The following is a 23,483-nucleotide window of genomic DNA, read 5'->3' as shown; positions in this document are numbered from 1 at the left end:
ATCTTTGTTGTATGAAGTAATGACGTGGCCCTTTTTCTCCTCCACAGACTTGCCTTCTGATGAGGCAGCAGCACGAGGCGGCGGCTCTGAACGCCGTGCAGCGGCTGGAGTGGCAGCTCAAACTGCAGGAGCTGGACCCGGCCACCTACAAGTCCACCAGCATCTTCGAGATCCCCGAGTTCTACATCCCGCTCGTGGAGGTCAACGACGACTTTGACCTCACCCCTATATGAGCTGTGGGACAGACACCGCTTTTTGCCACAGCGGGCGGCCTGACAAAAAAAAAAAGGAGAGAGGAAAAAGAGACGCGAGGAAGCGGCCCGCACATTCGAGGAAAAAGTGAAGAAAAATGTGAAGCACTTAGAATGTGGCGGCGATACGAGAAGAGAGCACTTAGGAATGAGATGGTTTAACTCGAGAGCTCAGTCCAAACAGGCGCGCCCTCCACGAGGACTGTCTGCGTACTCAGACCTGTGGGTGGAGGGGAGGGGGGGCGAGGAGAAGAGGAGAGGAGGAGGAGAAGAAGAAAAAAAGAAAAAGGGGGTCCAGGCTACAAATGAAGGCCAGGAAGCGGAGACCAAAAGTCGGGTCGGGCAGTGCAGGAAGCTGAGGGACGACACACCACCTGCTACTGCTCCTCATCAAGCAGGGTCACACAACTGAAAGGTTTCAATTGTTTTCAAAGTGCGTGTTCATACATTGTGTACAGACTGTGCTCTTAATTTTTTTAACTTATTTTATACATAAAAAAATTGTGCATTTGTAAATAGCCATGTAATTATTGTTTTAAACTTGTAAAAACAAAAAATAATAGATATTTTGATTGTAAACTTGTTCTGTCTCATGTTTTAATGGACCAAAGTTGGTTTTTATATCGAGTGTCCTCTTCTTCGTCCGTGATGTTCTCGTTGTTGTTGGCTTAAAAAAATCTTTAAGCATGTGTTTCGCTTTCGTTGTGTTTTTTCTTTTTTCTTTTTTTTTTTTCCTGGTTTTTGTTTTTTACTGTTTTTTCTTCCTTCCTCATCTGGAGTTCCACGCCACAGCTGGTGTTTTTTGACTTTTTGGCAATTAAATGCTGTGCATGCGTTGCGTTGTTTGTACTTTTTTCCTAAAAAAAAAAAAAAAAAGCTGTACTGTGGACTTAATTGTGAGGTTTACTGAAGTGTTCCAGCTATTTTTTGTGTTCTGTCCTTATCGCGGCCTCACTCCTCATGTGTTGTCCATTGTGTCTTGCGCACATTAAAGTCTGTTGTGGCTTCCAAGGAGAAAAAAAAACAACATACTTTTACAGTTTCAATGTGAGATCACAACAAAACCTATTTTTTCAACATAATGCCTTTTTTGCGAACGATAGTTCTAAAAAATGTCTATTTTAATATTTCCTTGTTACATGACCTGTATATATTTGTAATATATAATTGAATAAATTTTATTTGTTGTGAAATTAAACTCTGTGTGTGATGGGATTTTATCTTAATTCTGCACAAGAAGTTAGTGATAGTCTGATTTATGATAATTGATTTAAGATTTATTCATCAATCAAATATGATGAACGTTCACTGGCTCCAGATTCTCATATTGAAGCATTTTCTACTTTATTTATTCATTTTAAATTAAACATTTTGGATGTTTTGAGGCAGATAAAACGAGACATTTGAGCTCTGAATTTGTCAAAGGTGTTTTTACACATTTGTAGCCTCGGTGATTAATTGAATAAAGTAATCTATTAATGCATTTATAATGAAAACGATCCTAAATGACTTAAGTGATTTTCTTGTAGCAGTACCATTCTCAGCCAGTAGGTGTCGCTGCTCACAGCCAGCAGAGTCACTGTAGCTGCAGTCAAGATAATTTGATGGTTTTAAAATGAACACAAACATCAATCAGACTCACTGGTGGTCTGAGTCAGTCTAATGAGAAACTACAATGTTTGTCTTTGACATGAGCGACGTGCTCTGACAGTAAATACGTTTACTGATCTGATAATGTGGTGAAATGAACCCAGAAGCTCATAAATTAAAGTATTTAACCCTCCTGTTGTACTCGAGTAAAGGAAGGAAGGGAGGAAAAAGGAAGGAAAGGAGGGAGGAAGGAAGGAAAGGAGGGAGGGAGGAAGGAAGGAAGGAAAGGAGGGAGGAAGGAAGGAAGGAAAGGAAGGAAAGAATGAAGAGAGCAAGGGAGGAAAGAAGGAAGGAAGGAGGGAGGGAGAAAGGAAACGAGGAAGGGAGGAAGGAAGTAAAGAAGGACAGAAGAAAGAAGGAAGGGAGGAAAGTAGGAGAAGGAAAGAAAGAGAGAAGGAGAGAGGGAGGACAGAAGGAACAGTCAAAACAGACGGGGTCAATTTGACCCGGGAGGACGACACAAAGGTTAATGCTACACAACAGTTTTACAGAATATGAAGTGAAGTGCATTTACTCAATAACTTCACATGAGTCCTGCATGTGCATGTCCTTATACTTAATCTTAATATCAGAGAGAAATATTGTACTTTTTACTCCTCTACATCTATTTTACTGCTGTAGTTTATTAGATTTTATTTGTAAAACATGATCAGTTTATAGAAAATGGTGCATCATTGTAGATTACACAAACCAAAAGTATGTAAAAATGTTAAAATTTGGCAAAATAAAAGAAGCTGCTTACAACTACAGCTCAATCTGAATGGTGCAAATTTGCATAATGAGTACATTTTGATACTTGAAGTCAGTTTTACTTTATATTTTTATACTGTGCTGTTCCTAATTTGACTTAAAATATTTCACCACTTTTTATAAGTTGTATATTTTGGGGCCTTCATAGAGATCAAGGATGAGTTTGAGTTACAGAAGTTGTAAAGCTGTTTATTTTTAGTTTTTTAATCTTTTGGCCTCACCAACATGCACGGAGAGGCTCATGTTATCATTCCACTACCCAACAAACTTACCAGTGTGTATTTTAATAGAATAAACTAAATATTAAAAACAACTGGGTGTAACACAAACTTTCCAAAAATGAGCATAACAGCAAAAAATTTAACTTTATCAGTTTCAGCTTGGCACATAAATTGGACCCTGGATGTGTTTCCAAAAGGACAAAACACACATTTTTTAATTATTTAAGTCTTGTTGGCATGCTGTTAGTAATCCTGTATCATGATCTACTCACCATGAGTGTGCAAAGTTACATTTTCCATGTAAAATGTCAGTAAATTTAAAGTGAATAACAGTTTCAGCTTGCCTCTGGAAGAGCTCATTTTAACCCAAAACCACCAAAACTGGTTCATTATTGAGCAAACCTTTAAACATGACTTTAAATATGATCATTAAATACTTAAATGAATCTTCTTGGATACAAAGACCCCCACCTTTATCACATTTAAATGACATGACTCAACAAAATGACACTCTTGTTTTGGCTCATCTTGTAGAAATTAGTCACTCTTCCTGAATCTGATTCTAATTTAAATGTGCCTGCCCGGATTGAAGGTGTGTCTGTTCCTCGCTTGTCCTTCCGCCCCTGCAGGCTGGAAGTAGGGCCATCTGAAGCTTTTGATGAAGTTTTAACGAAAACACATGTAAACACCTGTGGAGTGAAATGCCCCATCAGATCATTTCTGTGGCGGCAGAGTCGCTACAAATGAGCTCAGGGACGCATCTCAGCGGGGAGTCTGCTCAGCTTCACAGCTTCCGAATCGCCCCTTTTCTCACCTAATGAGGCCGCTGATAAGACTGCAGACAAAGGACTCTTTAATGGAGTGGGGGGTGGCTTGAAAAGAAAAGTCTTGCTTGTGTAAAACAAGCCAAACAGAGTCCACCTGGTGAGGCTACCACTGATCACAGTTTGGCCTTAAGACTAGATACTAGATTTTACGCACAAGGCTTTTACGCACAGAACTGCGGAGGGGCGCAGTTGTAAATTGTGTTCCTCGGTGGTATTTATGGTGCAGTGAGGAGGATCATTCATGTCCGTTACCCTGAAGACACTTGGCCGGTGTGTGTGTGACCTGAGGCCCGGTGTTTTCCTCCACAGACGTTGGATAGAAAATGGAGTGTGTGCCTTTAAGGCGCCCGACTGCCTGTCGCTTTGTGCTGCGGAGAGACTGACGCCCTCTGGACACAGTGGACACTTGAGCGGCGGCAGAACACCATCCTGGAGAAGTTCAAAGAGAAAACAGCCATAGTTGCCCCTAAAAAGAAAAGAAGTGAACTTGCAAACAGCGTTGTGGTGAGTTTTAAACACTTTATATTTGTGTTATTTCGCTCTTTTTTGGGCTCGAATCGGTTGTGGCTGCGTGCGAGTGAAACGAACTTTTTTTGGTGTTAGCGATGAGCACGAAAAAAAAAAAAGGAAAAAAAAAGGCTTAGGGTAAGAGATGAAGAAACGCGTTCATGAGTGAGGGAGCTAATGTTCCTCACATGTTTTCTCTCCGTCATGTGAAATGGAACAATGTGCATGAAGTGAAGAGGTGTAAAAGCAGAGCTGCAGGATTAGACAGCGTGTTAATGCGCGACACTTGAGGGGGGAAAAAAAAGAAAAAAGAAAGTGAGGCTGATGTTGCCAGATGTGTGTATTGTTGCTCCGCAGTAAAGTAAGCAGCGCTGGCATTGAATGAAATGTGACGCAGGCCTTTCAGAAAAGTGATGTTTGCATGTCAGAGCTTATGATGTGACTTTTCATTATGCTTTAAAAACACTTTAATCCACTTTTAACTGCAGTTGTCCGCCTTAATGTGTGATTTCTGGCCTTAAAAGTTACATTTGAGCTCACACTGACTGTAATTAACATCTTGCTCTTTTCATGAGGCACACATGTAAAAATCCATGATTGATTATTGATTCTGAAATGTACTCAAGTTTAAAAGGTGGATGCATGCAAACCAGATGAATTTATCACTTGAGATCTTGACTGGGCAATCCTCTCTCCTGTTTTACATATTCAAATACTAATGCATACTGTTTTGCATAATGAAAGCTGAATATGTAAAACAACTAAACACATTATTATTGTCATCCTGCACCACCTGTTTCTGCCCCCCCCCCCTTTTTTTTAATCTTTCATGCACACACTGCAGCTCCTCCACTTTTCCCCTCTTGTGGAATTCCACATGATGATGAGGTTTTTGTTTATTTGTCTTTGGCCGTCCAAACCCTGGTCTCAGTCTGAGGTCCTGTCCCTTGTCTCGTGTTGATGTAGGTGTTCCCGTGCCGTGCTGGTGAGCCGTCAGGATGAGGCCCGGTCAGCTGATCCTCCTCCTCTCCGCCGCTCTCCTCTTCCTCCTGTCAGGATTGTCTCTGACCTCCGGCTGCAACAAAGCTCTCTGCGCAAGCGACGTCAGCAAGTGTCTCATTCAGGTAAAACGACAGTGTGTGTGTGGAGTTTAAATCACACACACTGAGCGCAACTTTCTCTAAGAGCGCTGCTTGATGAATGTTGGATTTTCACCGCAATTGTACCACGAACAGCCCTCTCTTTCCTGATGTGGCTTGGCTGCACTGATTTTCTGACTCACAAACCCACCACCATCTTCTAATCTGTGAAGCAGAATGAGCCCACATTTTCAACAAGTCCCATTTGCAGTCATTTATTTGTAACTCGAAGCGTATAAAAGTGTCGATTAACGGTGTCACACGGCTTTTAAACTACATGAAAATGTGGCGTGGCATCTACAGAAATTCCATATTGTTGTTTTAATGAAATCTTTACAGACTCAGAGTTCAGCTTGTTGAGGTCGCCCTGTGGTTCTCTGTAGGTTAAAGCGAGTCATTTCTCTGCGAGTGCAACCAAGTTCAAGCTGTTCATCCTACAGTGTTATAGCTGTCTCGTGTAAACAGAGGCCGTTGTTTGTCTCGACGAGAGAACACGAGTGAATGTCTGTGTGGAAGCCAAAGATTGGGGTCAAGTTGAGAGCAGTGGCAGAGCAGTCAAAATCTTGTGTTTGATACTTTTTTTGTAGGTTAGCATTAAAGCTGGCAGGACACAGGAGGAGCATTCTTTGGCAGAAAACGTGCATGCCAGTTTTATACTTAATGGTTAAAAAAAATCAGCAGTAGCCAAAGTAAAGTTAGAAATCTGCCCGAGTCCAGAACAAGATGGAGATCTGGACCCGAGAACAAAGATGGAATCTGTAGTGAAGAATGCAGATACATTCCTTCGATAAGCCAAAGGAAGGCTGCACGGTTTTGGCAGAAGGAGCAGAGATGTGAATCCATGTAGCCGTCCTCTCTCTCTCTATGCACACCTCCTCTGTACCTGTAACTACTGCTGCTGGTTCATTTGTGAAGTTGCTCTGTGCTCCTTTTGACTCCTTCAAGGTATCCTTCTTTGACCCTGCCTTTTTAAAAAAAATCTTACATCAAACCTTATGGATTTTTGTTGACTTTCTGACATCATTTTTATTTCATGTCACATTTTCCCCCAAAGCCTGTAAGCCGGTGCATGATGGGAGAGACGGGTGACACCTCCCTTGTTAACACACATTCTGTCATGCATTCTTGTTATTTTGTGGAAAAAAATGAAAAGAGGTGTCGGCTTGTCTTTCCACCACCTGTCAAGTTGAATTTGAGCAAATCACCCACTGCTGTCTGTCCTCTGCCCTCCGTGTGTGTGTGTGTGTGTGTGTGTGTGTGTGTGTTTGACCTACTGTGTGTTTAGTGGTCCTGCCTCTCCCATTAACATCTTTAAAGTACTATATTTAACCTCTGTGGACATTTCACCTGTTTGACCTGCGTTGCTGTGAGGGTGTGTTGCTGCAGGTATGTTTTGGAGCTCGTTAAAAGTCTCTAAATGGTTCAGATTCTTGGTGCAGGAAGTTGAGCGCCGTATGCAAATGAGGAATTTGGTTTGGGAATGAGACGTGGAGAAAAGCCAGGGAGGATGTAGATGAATAGATTGTGAGATTAATAGGGTTGAAACAATTAGTCAGTTGACCGAAAATGAAACCGCAACATTTTTCTGATTTGTTTTGGTTGATTTTAATTGAATATATTTAGATTTTACACTTTTTGTTGGAGAAAACAAGCAACTTGTAGACTTGTGGATATTGTGATGGGTATTTTTCACTATTTTCTAATATTATATAGATCAAACGATTTATTGATTAACCTAAAAATAATCAGTCTAACTAACTTTAACCAAATGAAGGCACTTCTGTTTTGGATAGAAGTAATTCCTGTCCTACTCAGACTTTGACTTTATGTCCAGTTAAAGGAAACTCAGGATGCAGCTATCATTAACAATTCAACAGAAGACCTGCAGCACACTCAGTAAAAATGTTCAGGTAAACATGGCTATCAAAGCAGGAAATGAAAAAAACTAAAACACACATACACACACAGCAATTTCTGCATACTTGCAATTTTTTATTAAAGCAAATAAATACTTCATCTGAAAGGAAAAAAACTGAAACTCTTCCTTTTAAAAGTTGCCTTTGGCCTCACAGAGTACACCTGGCTTTGTGTTGCACCTCAGACGACATGCAACTGATGACTCTTTTCATTATCCGATAATCTTTTCAGTATTTTTTGTACAATAAATTGATTTATTGTCTCAGAGCTTAAAGTCACATCTTTAAATTATTCTTATTTTGTCTGACTAACAGTCTGAAACTCAAAGTTGTTCAATTATAAATGATGTAAAACAGTTGAATAGCTGCAACCAGCAAATATTTTGACATTTTTTTGAAGATGCCCTCCATAAATGTTTTTTTTAGGACATATAAAAATCCTCTTTTTGAAATACTTATTTGTGTCTAGCATGTATTTTCCACAAAAAAAGTTGTTAAATATCCAGATCCACTTGTGTAAGTTGCGTACTGGAACACGATTGGCTCCAAATTAGTTCACACAAATCATTCTCATAAGTACCCGACTTAAACTCTGATTTAAGATGAACTTAGAAACGTTCCTCCTTCAGTAGATGGATGTGAAAACTCTGCACATGCATGATTCTGCACAGTGAAGCTCAAACTGGAAATCAGATTTTTTTTAGTGGGGGAAACTTTAATCAATAACTGATGACGGACTAATTGATTAAATAGTTTTTCATCACTGCAAATTACATTATTCATCAGCTGTCTTGCCTGTTTTGCTATTTTGCAGCAAGTTCTAAACCACGGGATTAAATAATCATTTTTTTTAGTCTATTTAAAAAATATGTGTCTGGTCTCAATACTAACAGGCTGAGTTGGGTTTAAGGTGCACTGCATGAACGATCAGAATCTGTGTTTTTCAGCAAGTTGGGCCCAAACTTATTGCTACAAAACCACCGACCACCTCCTGCTCCTTCTGGCTTCACTTTGTTTCAAAATCTAAAACTTCTGTGATCCCGCAGCATTCGTCGTGTCCGCTTTTCCTTTTTCTTCGTCTTCGCTTCCAGGTGGCTTATTTCGCCTGATGAATCACTGCTCAGGACAACAAGCCTCTGTAGCTTCCGCGACCCCGCCGACACCAACTCGCTAGCTGTCAAGAGGCCAGAGCGATGGTGCGTGTGCCGTGAAGGAGAAAACGTTTCCGCCTCTCCGCTTAGACTTACTTAGACTTATAAAACTTTTATGTCCTCCAAGAGGCAATTTGTGGTACGGCAAAGAACATATAAACACTTTAAAAAATGCATCGGACAAACAAAAACCATAACAGGCCAAACTCATCCAGAGAAGTCATCGTAAATATCATCACAGTCCAGGCAGGAGTTTATAGTGCAGGTCAGTGACTGTATACCGGTTATTGGCTTTATTGCACTTTAAATAGCTTCTCTCTGTAGAAGCTTTATGTTGCTTGTGATTAGTGGGATTTGCTGTCCAGCGTTCGCTTTTAAGCTTTGCTGCCATCTCAAGTCATTTGTCTGAATTCCCCAAAACCCCTGAGGGCAGGAGAACATGAGGAGGGGGGGAGGAGGGAGGAAGGGAGGCTGGGAGGCTAAGGTCAGGAGGAGGTGTGTGTGTGTGTGTGTGTGTGCATGTGTGTGAGTGTGTCTGTAGGGGGGAGGTTAGTTGAGTGAAATATACAGTTGGGAGCCTGTGAAGTGTGCAGAGATTCACAAGCCAGCTCTGTCCCGGCCGGGTTGTTTAGCAGGGTGGGGCAGCAGATTTCAAAGTTGCACACAGCAGCGGTCGCTCGGCAGGACGAGGCAGCACATGTTCACTTTCTCTCTCCGGAGTCCTTTTGTTTCGCTGCAGCTGAGTTTCCGCTTGAGAGCAAGGGACACCCTAATGAGAGCCTGTAGACAACAAGTAATGATTATTTTCATGATCGATTTAACCTGGCTGATTTTCAAGTGTTTATTCTGCAAAAAAATGTGAAAAATGCTCATGAAATGTTTAAACAGCCTGAGATAAAGTCTGCAAATAGTTTACTTTGTTCAACCAACAGTCCGAAACTCAAAGAGATTCAATTTACAGTCATATCCGACAAATAAAAGCTGGAACCAGAGAATGTTTATGCATTTTTTCTCGATAAATAAGTTGTGAAAAGAAGTTATTGTAGATTAATTTCATGTTAATATGTTATATTCATTATAAAGCTGTTTGCAGTTGAGCCTTTTTGTCTACCTGTATGTCCCAAACCTTTGGATGAAAATGTTGTGACTGTGAAATCTCAAACATTGATATTGATTAGTTAATGTGAATCATTTAAAACCCTCAAATGAAATCTTGGTCCAGGTGCTACCAATCAGACATATTTTCTTTTTTGTATGAGTAGTTTGTCATATTGGGAAGTGCACTTATTCACTTTCTTGCTGAGTATTAGACGAAAAGAATGACACCGCTTACATGTCTGTATGCTAAATATGAAGCTACAGCCAGGAGACTATTAGCTTAGCTTCTAGCATAAAGACTGGACACGTGGGGAAACAGCTTCTTGTCAAACTCTCAGCAAGAAAGCTAATAAGCGCACATCCCAAAATGTCAAACTATATATATATATATGCTATTAGCACGCAACTAACACAGTCCACAACCTAAAGATACTCAGTTTACTGTCATGAAAAAAGTAAAATAAAGAAACCAGAAAATATTCAGTTGACAAGCTAAAATCAGAGAATTTGGATGACACCGCTCTCGTGTCTGTATGCTAAATATGAAGCTACAGGCAGGAGACTATTAGCTTAGCTTCTAGCATAAAGACTGGAAACATCGGGGAAACAGCTTCTTGTCAAAGTCTCAGTAAGAAAGCCCCAAAATGTACAACTATTACTGATACTACCGCCATTATTATGCATACTATTAGAGCTGCAACTAACACAGTCCACAACATAAAGATACTCAGTTTACTGAAAAACTAAAGAAACCAGATCATATTCACAGTTGAGAAGCTGGAATCAGAGAATTTCCGCTTTAAAGATGACTCAAAACAACGAGTCGACCATAAAAATACTTGGCAATTAGTCCAAATAACTAATTTACTAATTGTTGCAGCTGTACATACTAATAAAACTAATAATACTAGCATGGAGTCGATGCTAGGCGATAATTATCTTAGCTTAATTGTTAGCGTAGCTCTCCCAGAGTTCACAAATACACTTACAAACACCCCTAAAGTTCACTAATTAACCTTATTCATCTCATCTGTTTAACTTGTGCACAAACTTAAACTTAAAAACAGTCATTTGTGGTTTTGTGCTATTTTTTTAATTAGCATTTAGCATCCAAGACTACAAGAAGTGACTTTTTCCTGACAAGAAACTGCAGCATACAGCACATAACTACACATTATAGTCTTTACATTTGTGTTCATGTATAGATGAATAATAGGAGATACTTTGTTAATTAGTGAGCTGGAAAATCTGATTTTTAGGCGAGCTCCTTGCTTCACAACTACAGCTCAGTGTTTGTAAAGCTTCTTCAATTTTCTTCTCTTTTTTTCAAAATTTCCAATGTTTTTTGTGTGATTTATGAAATATGAGATGCATTTTTCCCCTCCTGGCAGCTGTTTAGTTTTGTGTAATTTAGCGAGTCATAATTACTCATGGGATCAGATCTTGATCAGAGGTTTGGGGGATTGAGAGGATGGTGATTAAGTGAACTGTGTGTGGCTTTTGCAATCCCTCACTGGTGAGTCACTGGAGAGTCTTTTATCATCGCTGAGATTGTTTACGTGTAGGAGATAGCTTCTGCAAAGACATAAAGAAAGGAGCAGAGGGGAGAAAGAAAAGGAAAAAAGGTAGAGAAGTGTGACGAGGAGAAAAATATAAAAGGAAGTAGGGAGGAGAGATTGAGCAAAGGAGGAGGGAAAAAAAGAAGTGAGAAAGGGAGGGAAGGAGGGGGGAAAGTGTGTTTTTGGAAGGAGCAGCCATGTTCTGTTCTCCAGGTGTTTTCTTCTCCCCCGCTCCCTCCCTCCATTTCTCCCCCCCCCCCCCCTCTCCACCCCGCCTCCTCGCCTCCTCATCGTGGTGACCTTGACTTAGAGGAATGTGCTCCCTGTTCTGTGTCAGGAGAGAAAAGACGAGGGAGAGAAATAGGAGCTCTTCTGGCAGTTTAACCTACTTTTTTCGATTCCCCCACCTACACGTTTCAGTCGTGTTTCCTTCACTGTCTCCGCTAGCGCGTCCCCCGGAGACGAGACAAGCCGTGCCGAAGCTGAGGAATGAAGCCGTTTTTTTTTTTTTTATGGTTCAAGTGTTCACAGAGGAGTCACGGGATCAGCAGCAGAGGAGTTTTTTATGTTTACAGAAGCTCTCGTACTAATATTACCTACCTTATATAAAAAAAAAAAATCTATAAAAAGCAACACGAGAGGTTTTTTTTTTTAAAACTCTGTGTTGACAAGCTCGTGTGTATGAGCCATATTTCAAAAAAACGAACCCAATGAACCACAGTTATATTTGCAGATTGTGAAAAAAAAGAAACATAAAGGCAAATGATCTATTGATCCTTGTTTTATTTACACAACTGCCTTTTTTTTAAAAGTTTTGATATGTAATGAGGCTTATGCATTAAGATGGTTTCAAACATGTTAAAAAAGTGAAGAGGAAAGTGATAAAGTGCCATGATGTATTAAAGATTCAGCATTCTGAGTTTCCCTTATGAAGACTTGTTACTCAGACCTGCGTTGAAACACTCGAAACTTGACTTAAGACTTGGACTTTCACCAAAAGACATAAAGGGGATACACCAATCACATTTCCAGGTCTCTATTTTTATTCTGGGGTTCGACTGTTTTGCATTTTTGAACCGTTAAAGTTGTAATAAACAATATTCAGCCTCAGTAGATGTCAAGAAACAACTATTTGCTATGTAAAGATGAAGCGGAGCAATGGCGACCAAAGCAGAGGATGAAGTGTGTGTGTGTGTTGGAAGCCACGTGTGCATGTAAGTCCCTCTGTGACTTTTGCGTCCATTTCCAAGATGGCGGCCTCGTCAAAAACTTATGGCGCTTTTCCACTACACAGTTCCAGCACGACTCGCCTCGACTCGCCTCGGTTCTTTTTGCGTTTCCACTAGGGAAAGTACCTGGTACCTGGTACTTTTTTAGTACCTGCTCTGGTGAGGTTCCAAGCGAGCCGAGCCGATACTAAAATGTGACGTCGACACACTGCTGGCCGCTGATTGGTCAGAAGAGTTGTCGCTGGAAGAGTCATGAGCCGTCCCACACAAGAATCAAACCTGGCATTTTTAAATACCGGCAGCAGCGTTACAACCATAGTTACCATACCATAGTAACCATAGTTACAGCCATACGGCTCAATCTTCTTGCTTTGTGTGAGACAGAAAGCCTCATACAGCAGCAAGTACACCACTGCCTCAGTGTCCTCCATTGTTTATGTGTTTTGTGTCGCGTATAAAACGAAGTCACGGCAGTTTCGTGCTATGACGACCCCGCCCACGTTGAGTAGGTACTTTTTTGTAATGGAAAAGGTCTGTTCGGGAACCGTACCGAGGCGAGGCGAGTCATGCTGGAACTGTGTAGTGGAAAAGCCCCATTAGTGTGCGGCTAAACAGTAAAGTAAAATATGTTTCTGAAGACATCTGAGGATAGAAATAGTCGATAAAGCAGTTCTGCTTAGTTTGACAGATAATCAGAGTTTTATGAGCTGTCTTTCTTTTCTTTCCACAACTTTTTTGATTAAATGATTGGCACATTTGTTTTGGCCTGAGATGCTGCTGCTATATCGCGACATCTAGCGGCTGAATGTTGTGTAAGGGAGCTATAAAAAGACTCCTTATGTATCGTATAAATGCTTAAAGAGTTCAGTTTAGTTCAGTTCTGTCTGCAAACAGGTTGCTTTAGCTCCTCTCTCTTTAAGGCCCCCCTCTCGACGAGCCCACTCTGTTATGATTGGTTAACTTCTGGCTCCAGAGGCTACATCAACAAACAGCAGCAGGATTTCACTTATTTTTCTCTTTCTTTGCTTAAAAACTTCTCAAATAAACAAGAAGGATCAAAATTGAGCCAAAATCCAAAATATGTAAGTGGACTATTGGTGCTTTTCCACTATACAGGTCTAGCACTACTCGGCTTGACTCGACTCGGTACGGTTCCAGGAACATTTTCCATTACAAAAAAGTACCTCCTCAACCTGGGCGGGGTCGTCATAGCACGGCTCCGCGAAACTGGCGTGACTTTTATACGCGACACAAACACATAAACAATGGAGGACATGGAGGCCATGGTGTACTTGCTGCTGTATGAGGCTTTCTGTCACACAAAGCAAGAAAATTGAGCCGTATGGCTGTAACTATGGTTACTATGGTATGGTAACTATGGTTGTAACGCTGCTGCCGGTATTTAAAAATGCCGGGTTTGATTCTTGTGTGGGACGGCTCATGACTCTTTTCCTGCGACAACTCTTCTGACCAATCAGCGGCCAGCAGTGTGTCGACGTCACATTTTAGTACCGGCTCGGCTCGCTTGGAACCTCACCAGAGCAGGTACTAAAAAAGTACCAGGTACCAGGTACTTTCCCTAGTGGAAACGCAAAAAAACCGAGTCGAGTCGTGCTGGAACTGTGTAGTGGAAAAGCGCCATAAGTGGACTATGCCAACAACCGTAGCAACGAAGGCTACAGATCAGACAGCTGTTTATGTCAGTTTGATGGGGAAGTAGACGCAGCATTTCTACACATTGTCCTTAAGTTTTGGACCTTTGACGATGATGACATCCAACATTATAACAGTATGTAGAACAACAGAAAATCCCCTTTTAAAGGTTAATTCCACTCTGTCACTTTGGGTCTTATTTGTGTATAGTTGTCCGTCATTCATATCAAAAACAATAATTATGTGTGCACCAAGTTAATTGCGTTGGAGATTTGGGAACATGGGTGAGAAACACGAGGAGTCAGACGATATTACAGCTTTTAAACAAAACCACAGGATTGCCAAATTTGGGAAATAGAAAACAAAGGTGAATGACGCAATTATTACCATTATAGTTGACCTGACTCACTTACCGTAGTTTTGATGTGCAATGAGAGATTAATACTGATATTTTGGCTGCGCTGACTTTCAGTTTTACCCATAGACTGTATATAAAATGGACGTAACATCCGTGACGTCACCCATTGGTTTGTGGACTGCTGCTTGGAAGCGAACAGTATCGGATCTGAGCAGCACCAATATTGAAAATTTCAGGTGCATGCTGGGTAAAAAAAAACACAGATTCTACTTATATGGGCATCAGGAGGAGCATGAGGCGCCCTCCTGAACCTGTGAACCAATCAACCTGTCAATCACGACGTAGCCACGCCCTAATGCATACCCTGCTTTATCGTCAAATATAAAATCAGGGAGGCCAAAATGTCCCAAATGAACATCATACTGCATTGAAGAAGGCTTTAAACTAGCGATTGAGACCATAAACACATTTTGAAAACGTTTACTGAGGTTAGAAATCAAGTGAGAAGTTGGTGAATTCTCCATTGACTTGTATAGAGACGGAAGTCCTTTTGACATCAAAACGGTCGCCCCCTGGTGGCCTTTTGATAGAATGCAGTTTTAAGTTACTTCCACGTTGGCATCATTTCAGAGGACCAAAACTCCCCGCCTGGTTTTACCTCAGAATAAAGTTGTTTTCCTTATTTACAACCTGTCTTATCATGAGACTGCTTGTGTTTTTTGTCACAGTCACAGTGTTTCCAGATCTCAGCAGGTGAGAAAAGTATTATCCTAACCAACGAAAGTGATCACCAGAACTATGAAAATAAACTGGGATTATGCTCTAAAAACCAGCTCTGATATATGTTATTCAAGCACTCTCAGCTGAGCCTCGGTCACAATGTAAAACCATTCAACAGGAAGAAGAAGAAGAAAAAGATTTGACGTGTCCGAACCTGCACTGTTCATGAATGGAAATACAGTGGAGGTCTATTTTATTCATTTTTTTCCCCAGTTCTGTGGACGAGGGGTAACATACTTCCATAGATACCACACATGCCACATGCAGCGTTCAGTTGACCTGTCTTGTAATGGCTTGTGTGTCCTCTAATAGTTACTGTACTGTTTGTTTTAATGGTACGTCTCTGGGTTGTACGGTGTGTCTACATGTTTTCTGTCTGCTGTGTGATTTTTAACATGGATGCTGCTTCTATCAGACGTCTTATCAGCTGAATCAGCTACACTGAATATAGTTATTTAATTTTTTGGAGTATCTGCAGCAACAACTGGTCAAATTACACCAACTAACTCAATTTTGGAGTATAAAGCACTTTTTTTCCTTCAAGTTTTGACTCGACTTGAATGTATGAAGTGATCAATTGTAATTATTTACACAGAAAATGATGTGTAATTAAATATAATTGAACAGGATTAGTAATAAAGCCTAATTTTAAATCACCATATTACACCACTGGCCCAATTCTCACAAAATGTGGATGAAATTATGAGTCTGGTTTTGGTTGGTTTGGTGGTATTTCTCTTTTTAGCTTAAATAGGCTAAAATTAGATTTAAAATGAGACTTTCCAAAGTAGTGGGTGCTCCTCGCTCACATGTCGTAATGTTTTGGTAACAGAATGGTTGCGGTTTAAGTCCAGATGCATCCAGTTTATTCCAGTTTGGTGTCTTTCCACACCAGTTGCTTCTGTTTTTAAGTCTTTCTGTTTTGCTGATGCATGTTTTGGTGTCCTGCAGGAACTGTGCCAGTGTCGTCCGTCTGATGGAAACTGCTCCTGCTGCAAAGAGTGCATGCTGTGTCTGGGGAATCTTTGGGAAGAGTGCTGCGACTGCGTGGGTGAGTGCTGGGATTCATTATCTACAACATGCTTTAAAGTTGACAGCGAGTTAGTCAGCATATTATTTCTGACATGAAAAACGTTACTGTTCAGCCCACGCTGCTGTTCAAACAGACTTATAGTGACAGGGAAGAGTCAGTGTCACGCAGCTGAGGCAGACACATAATAATAATGATTAGTGCCAGCAGGGATAACATTCAAGTTGTATTAATCTGAATTTGTTATGGTCTTAATGTAGTTTTGCATTTTAAAAATGAATTTGAAACTGAAGACCAATAATATAACAGTATATTAAAGATTAAGTTTTCTTAATTCATCCTAAACTTCAAGATTTATCACCGTTTTGGAGCATTGTGAGGCCAGATGGAGACTTGTTTTTTCCATCACATCTCCCACTGAAAGTATAAGCAGATGCAGACTTGAAACTTGGACTAAAATGTTGGGAAAAGCACCGGTATTAATACCAGTATGTGGTCCATGAGTTGGATTCAGTGATTTTCTGAGTCCAAGAAGTTTTTCAGAATTGATAATCTGAACCGACACAAGTCATATTGAGTTTTTAAATTTCGTATTCATGTTCAAATATTGTCATACTAATTTATTATCTCATTTACTATATGTCTATCTGCAACACCTTCTTTTTAAACAGTTCAGGCCTTTATCATTGTATAACAGCTGGTTTAATACTCATTTCATAATTCAGTTTGATTCTATTAAACTTTATTGCCAGTGACTTTAAGGAACTAGTACAACACAATGGTGGGAAGTAAAAAGTGCATTTATTTAATGACTGTACTTAAGTACAAATCTCAGGTACTTGTACTTTGTTTGAGTTTCAGAAAGGATTTTTAAAATCAATATCTACTGCATAAATTAAGAGAAACAAGATGTAACACAGAATCACACCAATCTGAAGGGATGTAATAGGTGCAAACCAGGCAGGGAGTTCTGGTCCTCTGAAATGATGCGAACGCGGAAGTAATTTAAAACTGCATTCTATCAAAAGGCCACCAGGGGGCGACCGTTTTGGTGTCAAAAGGACTTCCGTCTCTATACAAGTCAATGGAGAATTCACCAACTTCTCACTTGATTTCTAACCTCAGTAAACGTTTTCTAAATGTGTTTATGGTCTCAATCGCTAGTTTAAAGCCTTCTTCAATGCAGTATGATGTTCATTTGGGACATTTTGGCCTCCCTGATTTTATATTTGACGATAAAGCGGGGTATGCATTAGGGCGTGGCTACGTCATGATTGACAGGTTGATTGGTTCACAGGTTCAGGAGGGCGCCTCATGCTCCTCCTGATGCCCATATAAGTAGAATCCGTGTTTTTTTTTTACCCAGCATGCACCGGAAATTTTCAATATGGCGCTGCTCAGATCCGATACTGTTCGCTTCCAAGCAGCAGTCCACAAACCAATGGGTGACGTCACGGATGTTACGTCCATTTTATATACAGTCTATGGTGCAAACTAGTGCAGGTCAACAGTATACAAAAAGTCCTCCAAACTAGCGAACCCACAAACAGGCAAACAAAACATATCTAAGTACTTCTTCCACCACTGATCCAACAAAATAAAGTGGAAGCGTTTAAAGTGCATATCGATAAATATGAAAATGAATGAATGTATGATACAGAATGAAGAGGATACCAAAGCTGTGATGTAGTAAGAAGGGAAACTGTTTTTTTGTCTATTTTTCTGCATATAACAAAGTATGAGAGATGAGTGAATGCAGCTATATACTACTGTCACTAATGTAAATGTGATACGATGATGATACAGTATGGACAGAACCACTTGAACAGTATAAACAACAAGCAAGTGTTTAATATATTCAGTTTAAAAAAGAAGTTAGTCTGTACAACTGAGTGTGATCAAAAGTTAAATATAGTCTGTGTGACACCTTGGTTATGTTTTAGTCTTGTTAATCTCTCAGTCGCCTCCTCGCCGAGCACACTCTCTCCCCCTGTGAAAAGTGAGATTGTGGCTGTAATGCACTTGACAGATGAGAAGCATGCGGCTTTAGAAAGGCACCGGTTTGTCCAGAGTGTTGCTGCTCTGATACAAGATGAGTGTGAGGTGAGCAAAGCCAGATACTGAAGGTGCCTCCTGAAAAGTGACAGGTCTCAGCAGCGTGGAAGTTAATGCAGAGCAGAGGACCGCTGTTCATCGGCGGATCAGGAAATTACAGGAATATTGTCACTGCTGTAGTTGCACCTACACATATGGACAGGAAGTCTCGAGGTCTTCCAGAAGATCAAAGGCGACGAAGAAGCCGGAAGAGAAAGGGGACACAGGGGTCAACCTGCTTAGGTGAACTTTGACTTTCCGTGTTTAAACAAAGGGGCGGCGGGGGTGTAAATCCCAGGGTGATCCAGAACAACCGGATTTGCAAAACAAGAAAGAAAAAACATTTGGCTGGTTAACTCTGATCTTCATCTGAAACCCACTTGAAACCGGTGGGCTCTCAGATCAGCTTTGACAGACAGATATTGCTGTACGTGTTGACAATGAGGCTTTATTAAAGCTCATTGATGTGGAACACAAATACAAGCATCTGACACCGAGCACTGAACTCACTGCTGCTGCTGCTGCTGCTGCTGCACAGATGTTATGGCGATGGAGTTTTCCTCCTGGACAAACCTTTTATATTACACCGAGGAACAGCCTGTAGCTTCCAGCAAGTATATATTTCTCATTTATGTCATATATATTTCTTGTTTTTGCAGCACTAGCCTTTTGACCACTTTTTAAGTAACTTTCCACTCTAAACATATATTATCTGAGCCAAACTGTTGTCTACTTTGAAGTGTATATCTGTGAGTGGTTACAGCTCCGGGTGCAGCCCAGTGGAAGAGAGGACAGTTTGTATTTTAGAGGAAGGGAGGAGAGGGAGGAAGGACTCGGAGGGAGGACCCATGTGTACGCTTTATCTAAAACAGCTGCTACAGCTCTGCTTTTAGCATTGGTTTGTAATCCAATGCCTCTGTCAAACTCCGTTGTCCATTAAATGATTTACCCATTAGCTATAATTCACTTTGACTCATTTAAGGGGTTAGAAAGATCGTATCGGAGGACGTGGGGGCTTTGTGAGTGATTACTACTGTATTCGGAAATTAAATGAAGTGTTAAAGGGACGTTAATTGAGACAATATACTCTTGACAGCGGTATGTTTTTTACAGAAGTGCTGTTGTGAGTTGAAATCATGTGTGAAACAAGGCGACTGTTGAACCTGTAAAAAAAATCTGTTTTGCATTTTTTTTTTAAATCTCTGGCTGGTCCTGGTGCCTAAAGGGTCAGTTCACCCAAATTACAAAAACACATATTTTAGAGAGTTAAATGCAGTGTTACATAGCCATGCACACATCCTTGATATTGCAGTCTCTACTCTAGTGATCATTGAGGACACTAATCTCATGTCATTACTGATATATGTGTGAGTTTGAAAAGGGGTTAATACAATTAAGTGGAGTTTGCATTCTATAATCACACACATATTCTACATGATGAGTTTGTAAATCCTAATTCTGACATATTGAAGACTGAATGTCTTGTAATTTGACCGATTTTAAGAAAAGCAGGTGGATAGAAACATGGATCCAAATGAATGATAACGTTGCTCCGTAACTGCTGGATGTGTAAATAAATAATGGTTTGCTTTTCCATTTCAACTTAAAAAGGTGATTCATATATCATCAGTGTTTCTGCTGCCCCAAGTGGCCAAAAAAATGTCAGTTGATGCAGGTTTTAAATTAAAAAAAAATCACAATGTAGTTAATGGCTAGTGAAAAATGTCTTAGGTGGTTGTGATTCTGCTGGGTGAGTATGAACTTTGAACTCCTGGCTACAGCTCTGACCCTAATGCAGGGGAGGGGAATGAAATGATTTGTAGGACCCATAACTTTCAGAAATTACATCCAGTAGCAATGTTTTCTTTCCATGCAGTCGTGAATAATCCACAGAGAACTGTTGACTTTGAGGTGTGTAACTAAGAGGGATGTTGTGGAAATTTGATTTAATTTTTAATGAGCACCAAAAACTTAATTCTAGCAGAAATCTCAGACATGAAACTCTCAAAACTGGGTCACTGAACACCACTCGAGATGACTCAGAATATATGTATATTTTTTTAATCATTTGGATGAACTAACCCTTTAATCCCCTCACCCATCTTTCCATGTTAGGAATGTGTAACCCCAAGAACTACAGCGACTCTCCGGCCACGTCGAAGAGCACCGTGGAGGAGCTGCACCGTCCGATCCCGTCGCTGTTCCGCGCCCTCACAGAAGGCGACGCGCCCATCAACATGATGGTGGTGTCCTTCCCCGTCGCAGAGGAGCTCTCCCATCACGAGAACCTGGTCTCCTTCTTGGAGTCGCTCGACCCCCAGCCTCAGAACGTGTCCGTGCCCGGGAACAGCATCCACGCCAGCTACGACACTCAAGGTAACTACGGCTCACAGGAAGGTTTTGTCCATGCCTCGCTAGAGCTCAAATAAAAAGTGTTTAATCCTACAGCACAGTACGAGTTCTTTCCTTAAGTGCAATTTTTAACCAGTTTTTAACTTTACTCAAGTATTTCAATTTTATGCCACTTTCTACTTTCAGTCTACCACATTTTAGAGTTTTACCACATTTACTTTTTCACTCCAAATTATTTGGATAATCGATGTATCATTTTGAGTCCAAATTCTCTGATTCCAGGCTTTGTGACTTCATTCTCGATTAATCAATTAATAGTTTGGTCTATAAAATGGTGAAAAGTGTCGATCAGTGTTTCACAAAGCCTGCGATAACATCCTCAAATGTCTTGTGTAGTCCACAACCTAAAGATACTCACTTTACTGTCACAGACGACTAAAGAAACCAGAGAATATTCACATTTGAGAAGCTGGAATCAGAGAATTTGGACTCAAAATGATACGTCGATTATCCAAATAACTTGGAAACTAAACTGGAAACAAATCAATTAGCCAACTAATCGTTGCAGCTATAATCTCCATTTATTAACAAGTTACTTTACAGATTAGGATTTTATACAAAACACATGATCTGCTTTTAAAATTTGCTACAAATTAAACTACACAACAGTATATAAAGCAGCAGTATTTAAGGGCAGTTTACATGTTAATGCATCAGCAATTAATAATCAATCATTATAATATATAATGACATAACCCTGATAGTCTGCTGAACAATGAGAACATTTGCTACTTTTACTTAAATAAGTGATCTCAGTACTTCTTTTGCTCCACCGCCCTCGACGAGCTGTCAGTTTTAAACCAAACACAGACCAAAAACTGACTGAAGTCTTAATCCAAGTAATGCAGAGTAGTGTCTTTTTTGGTAATGGTGCTAAAATGATGAATATATTTAAAAGAAAATATGACTTAATTGTAGTAAAATCGTCACTCTCTTGCTCCAGCTTCTCAAATATGAGGATTTGCTGTTTTAATCACTGTGAATGGAATATTTTTGGTATTTGGAGAATAATTTGAAGACGTCTTTTTATAAAATAAATAATCTGAGTAGCAATCAACAGATTAATTGAGAACAGGCCTTTTTCCACCGCAGACATTTTGACTTTTCATAGTCAGAGCGAGCACAGGTGTTACTAATTATATTAACAATGGCTCTTTTATATTCAAGTGTCTCAGTATGACATGACAGTGTGACAGTGAGCCAGCACGCACAATACTATACATTTATTTTATTATATATTCTTGTAGTTTTCCTGCACTGACATGTGATAATATGATCTATGAGATGATTGTTAGTTCAAAGCACTAATAGAGTGTCTGTATCGAATCCACGTCACTAGTAAAGTGTCTGAATACACGACAAAAAGCTTGTTTTGCTCACATACCTTGTAATTACGTCGTTTTCTGCTCCTGTCAGGACTAGTCAAATTTTTCATTTGCATTTATGCACACTCACTAAGACCCATGGTAATAAAATCGGGCCCAACCCACAGCTTAAGTAGAGTACAAAGTCTTGAACCGAGACCAATTTGGGTTGGGTCAGGTTTTCGGACTGCCAAAAGACCTCCAGTTTAGGGAATTGTCAAGGTTGAATGTGTTGTTCTGCTACAGTTTTTTTTTATTTTCTTCTGCGGCTGTTTTGGCTCTCTACCTCTAAGCCAGCGCTATTTGCTATAAAGACATGCACTAATATAACTGTTCCCACAGAGCTGAGCAGTTAACTCATTAAGCTCACCAAAACATATGGTCGCACTTAGCTGCAGCAAATTCATTTCGCCCCTGAAGTTAAAGTAGGAACGGCGAGGGTTAATGGTAATTATAAACCACGTTTACTGGATTTCTGACTCACATCTTCTTTGCCTATCCCTTCTTTTATTTCAGAAAACATGTGCACAGTGGTCTACTTTGACGACTGCGTGTCTATCCGCCAGTGTAAACTATACTGTGAGTCAATGGGAGGATCCAAGTACCGCTGGTTTCACAATGCTTGCTGCCAGTGCATCGGACCCGAGTGTGTGGACTACGGCAGCAAGGCCGTCAAGTGCATGAACTGTCTCTTCTGAAGTGCGGGCACATATTGGTACCAAATGTCTGGACCTTACCAGAGGACTGAGGGCAGAGGAAACTATGACTGTGATGTGTTAGCATTCCTCAGTTACCTTGTAAAATACCCCCCTTCACCCTGTTCCTACCCCTGCAAATTGTTTTTATTCTGCTGTTATGTTTCACTGTATATTTTTAGATATGTTTTCAATAGTGTTTTTTACTAGAGGTGTATATGAATAATGTATTTTTACAATTATGGTCTGCTAAATCCCAGTCTCATGCCAAATAAACGTTTGGTGACATGGACTGTTTTGTCTGATTTCTAAATGAGCTTTTGATTGCAATATTTTCTTAAAAAGATATTTTAAAAAGTGGAAAGCAAGAGTGGAATAGTAAATGTTTGTCTACCCAGTTGCATGTCTACTGCTCTAATCTTAGCCTAGTGTTGCCTGAGTCAGGAAACGCATCATTTCCTGGGGAAACAAAGTTGTTATTATACCATTCTGGTCCACAGGTGTTCCAGTGCTCACTGACCGTCTCATGCAAGCCGGGGGGAAAGGGAACGTTTACTGATGCCAATCTCTCAACCGCCACACACAAATGCTCTTTGTAATGCCAGTGAATATTCAAAAGGCAGCAGGGTGCCCTATCACTGATTCAGTTCCCAATTGGCATGCAACAGCGGTTTGCACAGACTAATGTACCAGACGCACAATGAGACCTTGTTTGTCTTTTTTATGATATTGAATCACGACCTCATTTCGCCACTGCAGCTGTGGGGTGGAGCAGACGGTGCCAACAAAGATCAGAGAG

General features: G+C 40.4%; 2 protein-coding genes across 3 annotated transcripts in view; both read left to right on the top strand.

The window, feature by feature from the left end:
- The window catches only part of ankrd12 (ankyrin repeat domain 12), a 43,091-nt gene extending 41,662 nt beyond the window's left edge, over positions 1-1,429 (top strand). Inside the window, exon 12 of the mRNA XM_062428808.1 lies at positions 48-1,429. Within this exon, the coding sequence (XP_062284792.1) occupies positions 48-233 (186 nt within the window). The 3' untranslated portion in view covers positions 234-1,429. The remainder of the gene's footprint in view (positions 1-47) is intronic.
- A 2,684-nt stretch (positions 1,430-4,113) lies between these two features.
- twsg1a (twisted gastrulation BMP signaling modulator 1a) lies at positions 4,114-22,938 on the top strand. 2 transcript variants are annotated; one of them, XM_062429329.1, is made up of 5 exons: positions 4,114-4,203; positions 5,173-5,330; positions 16,041-16,140; positions 20,329-20,589; positions 22,506-22,938. In XM_062429329.1, exons 2-5 carry the CDS (start codon positions 5,205-5,207, stop codon positions 22,685-22,687), a joined length of 669 nt encoding a protein of 222 aa, XP_062285313.1. In that variant the 5' UTR covers positions 4,114-4,203; positions 5,173-5,204; the 3' UTR covers positions 22,688-22,938. The 2 variants fall into 2 exon arrangements, with proteins under 2 accessions (XP_062285313.1, XP_062285312.1); XM_062429328.1 differs by having other exon boundaries at positions 4,114-4,207.
- Positions 22,939-23,483: the final 545 nt, after the last annotated feature.

This window comes from Scomber scombrus, chromosome 11 (assembly GCF_963691925.1).
Source record: "Scomber scombrus chromosome 11, fScoSco1.1, whole genome shotgun sequence".
NCBI classification, from domain to species: domain Eukaryota; kingdom Metazoa; phylum Chordata; class Actinopteri; order Scombriformes; family Scombridae; genus Scomber; species Scomber scombrus.
This window is presented reverse-complemented; position numbering and strand designations above follow the sequence as displayed.

Coding starts and splice junctions, on each gene's coding strand:
- twsg1a (XM_062429329.1), top strand. CDS start 5,205: ATGAGGCCCGGTCAGCTGATCCTCCTCCTCTCCGCCGCTCTCCTCTTC. Junction 5,331..16,040: donor TCAGCAAGTGTCTCATTCAG/GTAAAACGACAG, acceptor GGTGTCCTGCAG/GAACTGTGCCAGTGTCGTCC. Junction 16,141..20,328: donor AGAGTGCTGCGACTGCGTGG/GTGAGTGCTGGG, acceptor TTTCCATGTTAG/GAATGTGTAACCCCAAGAAC.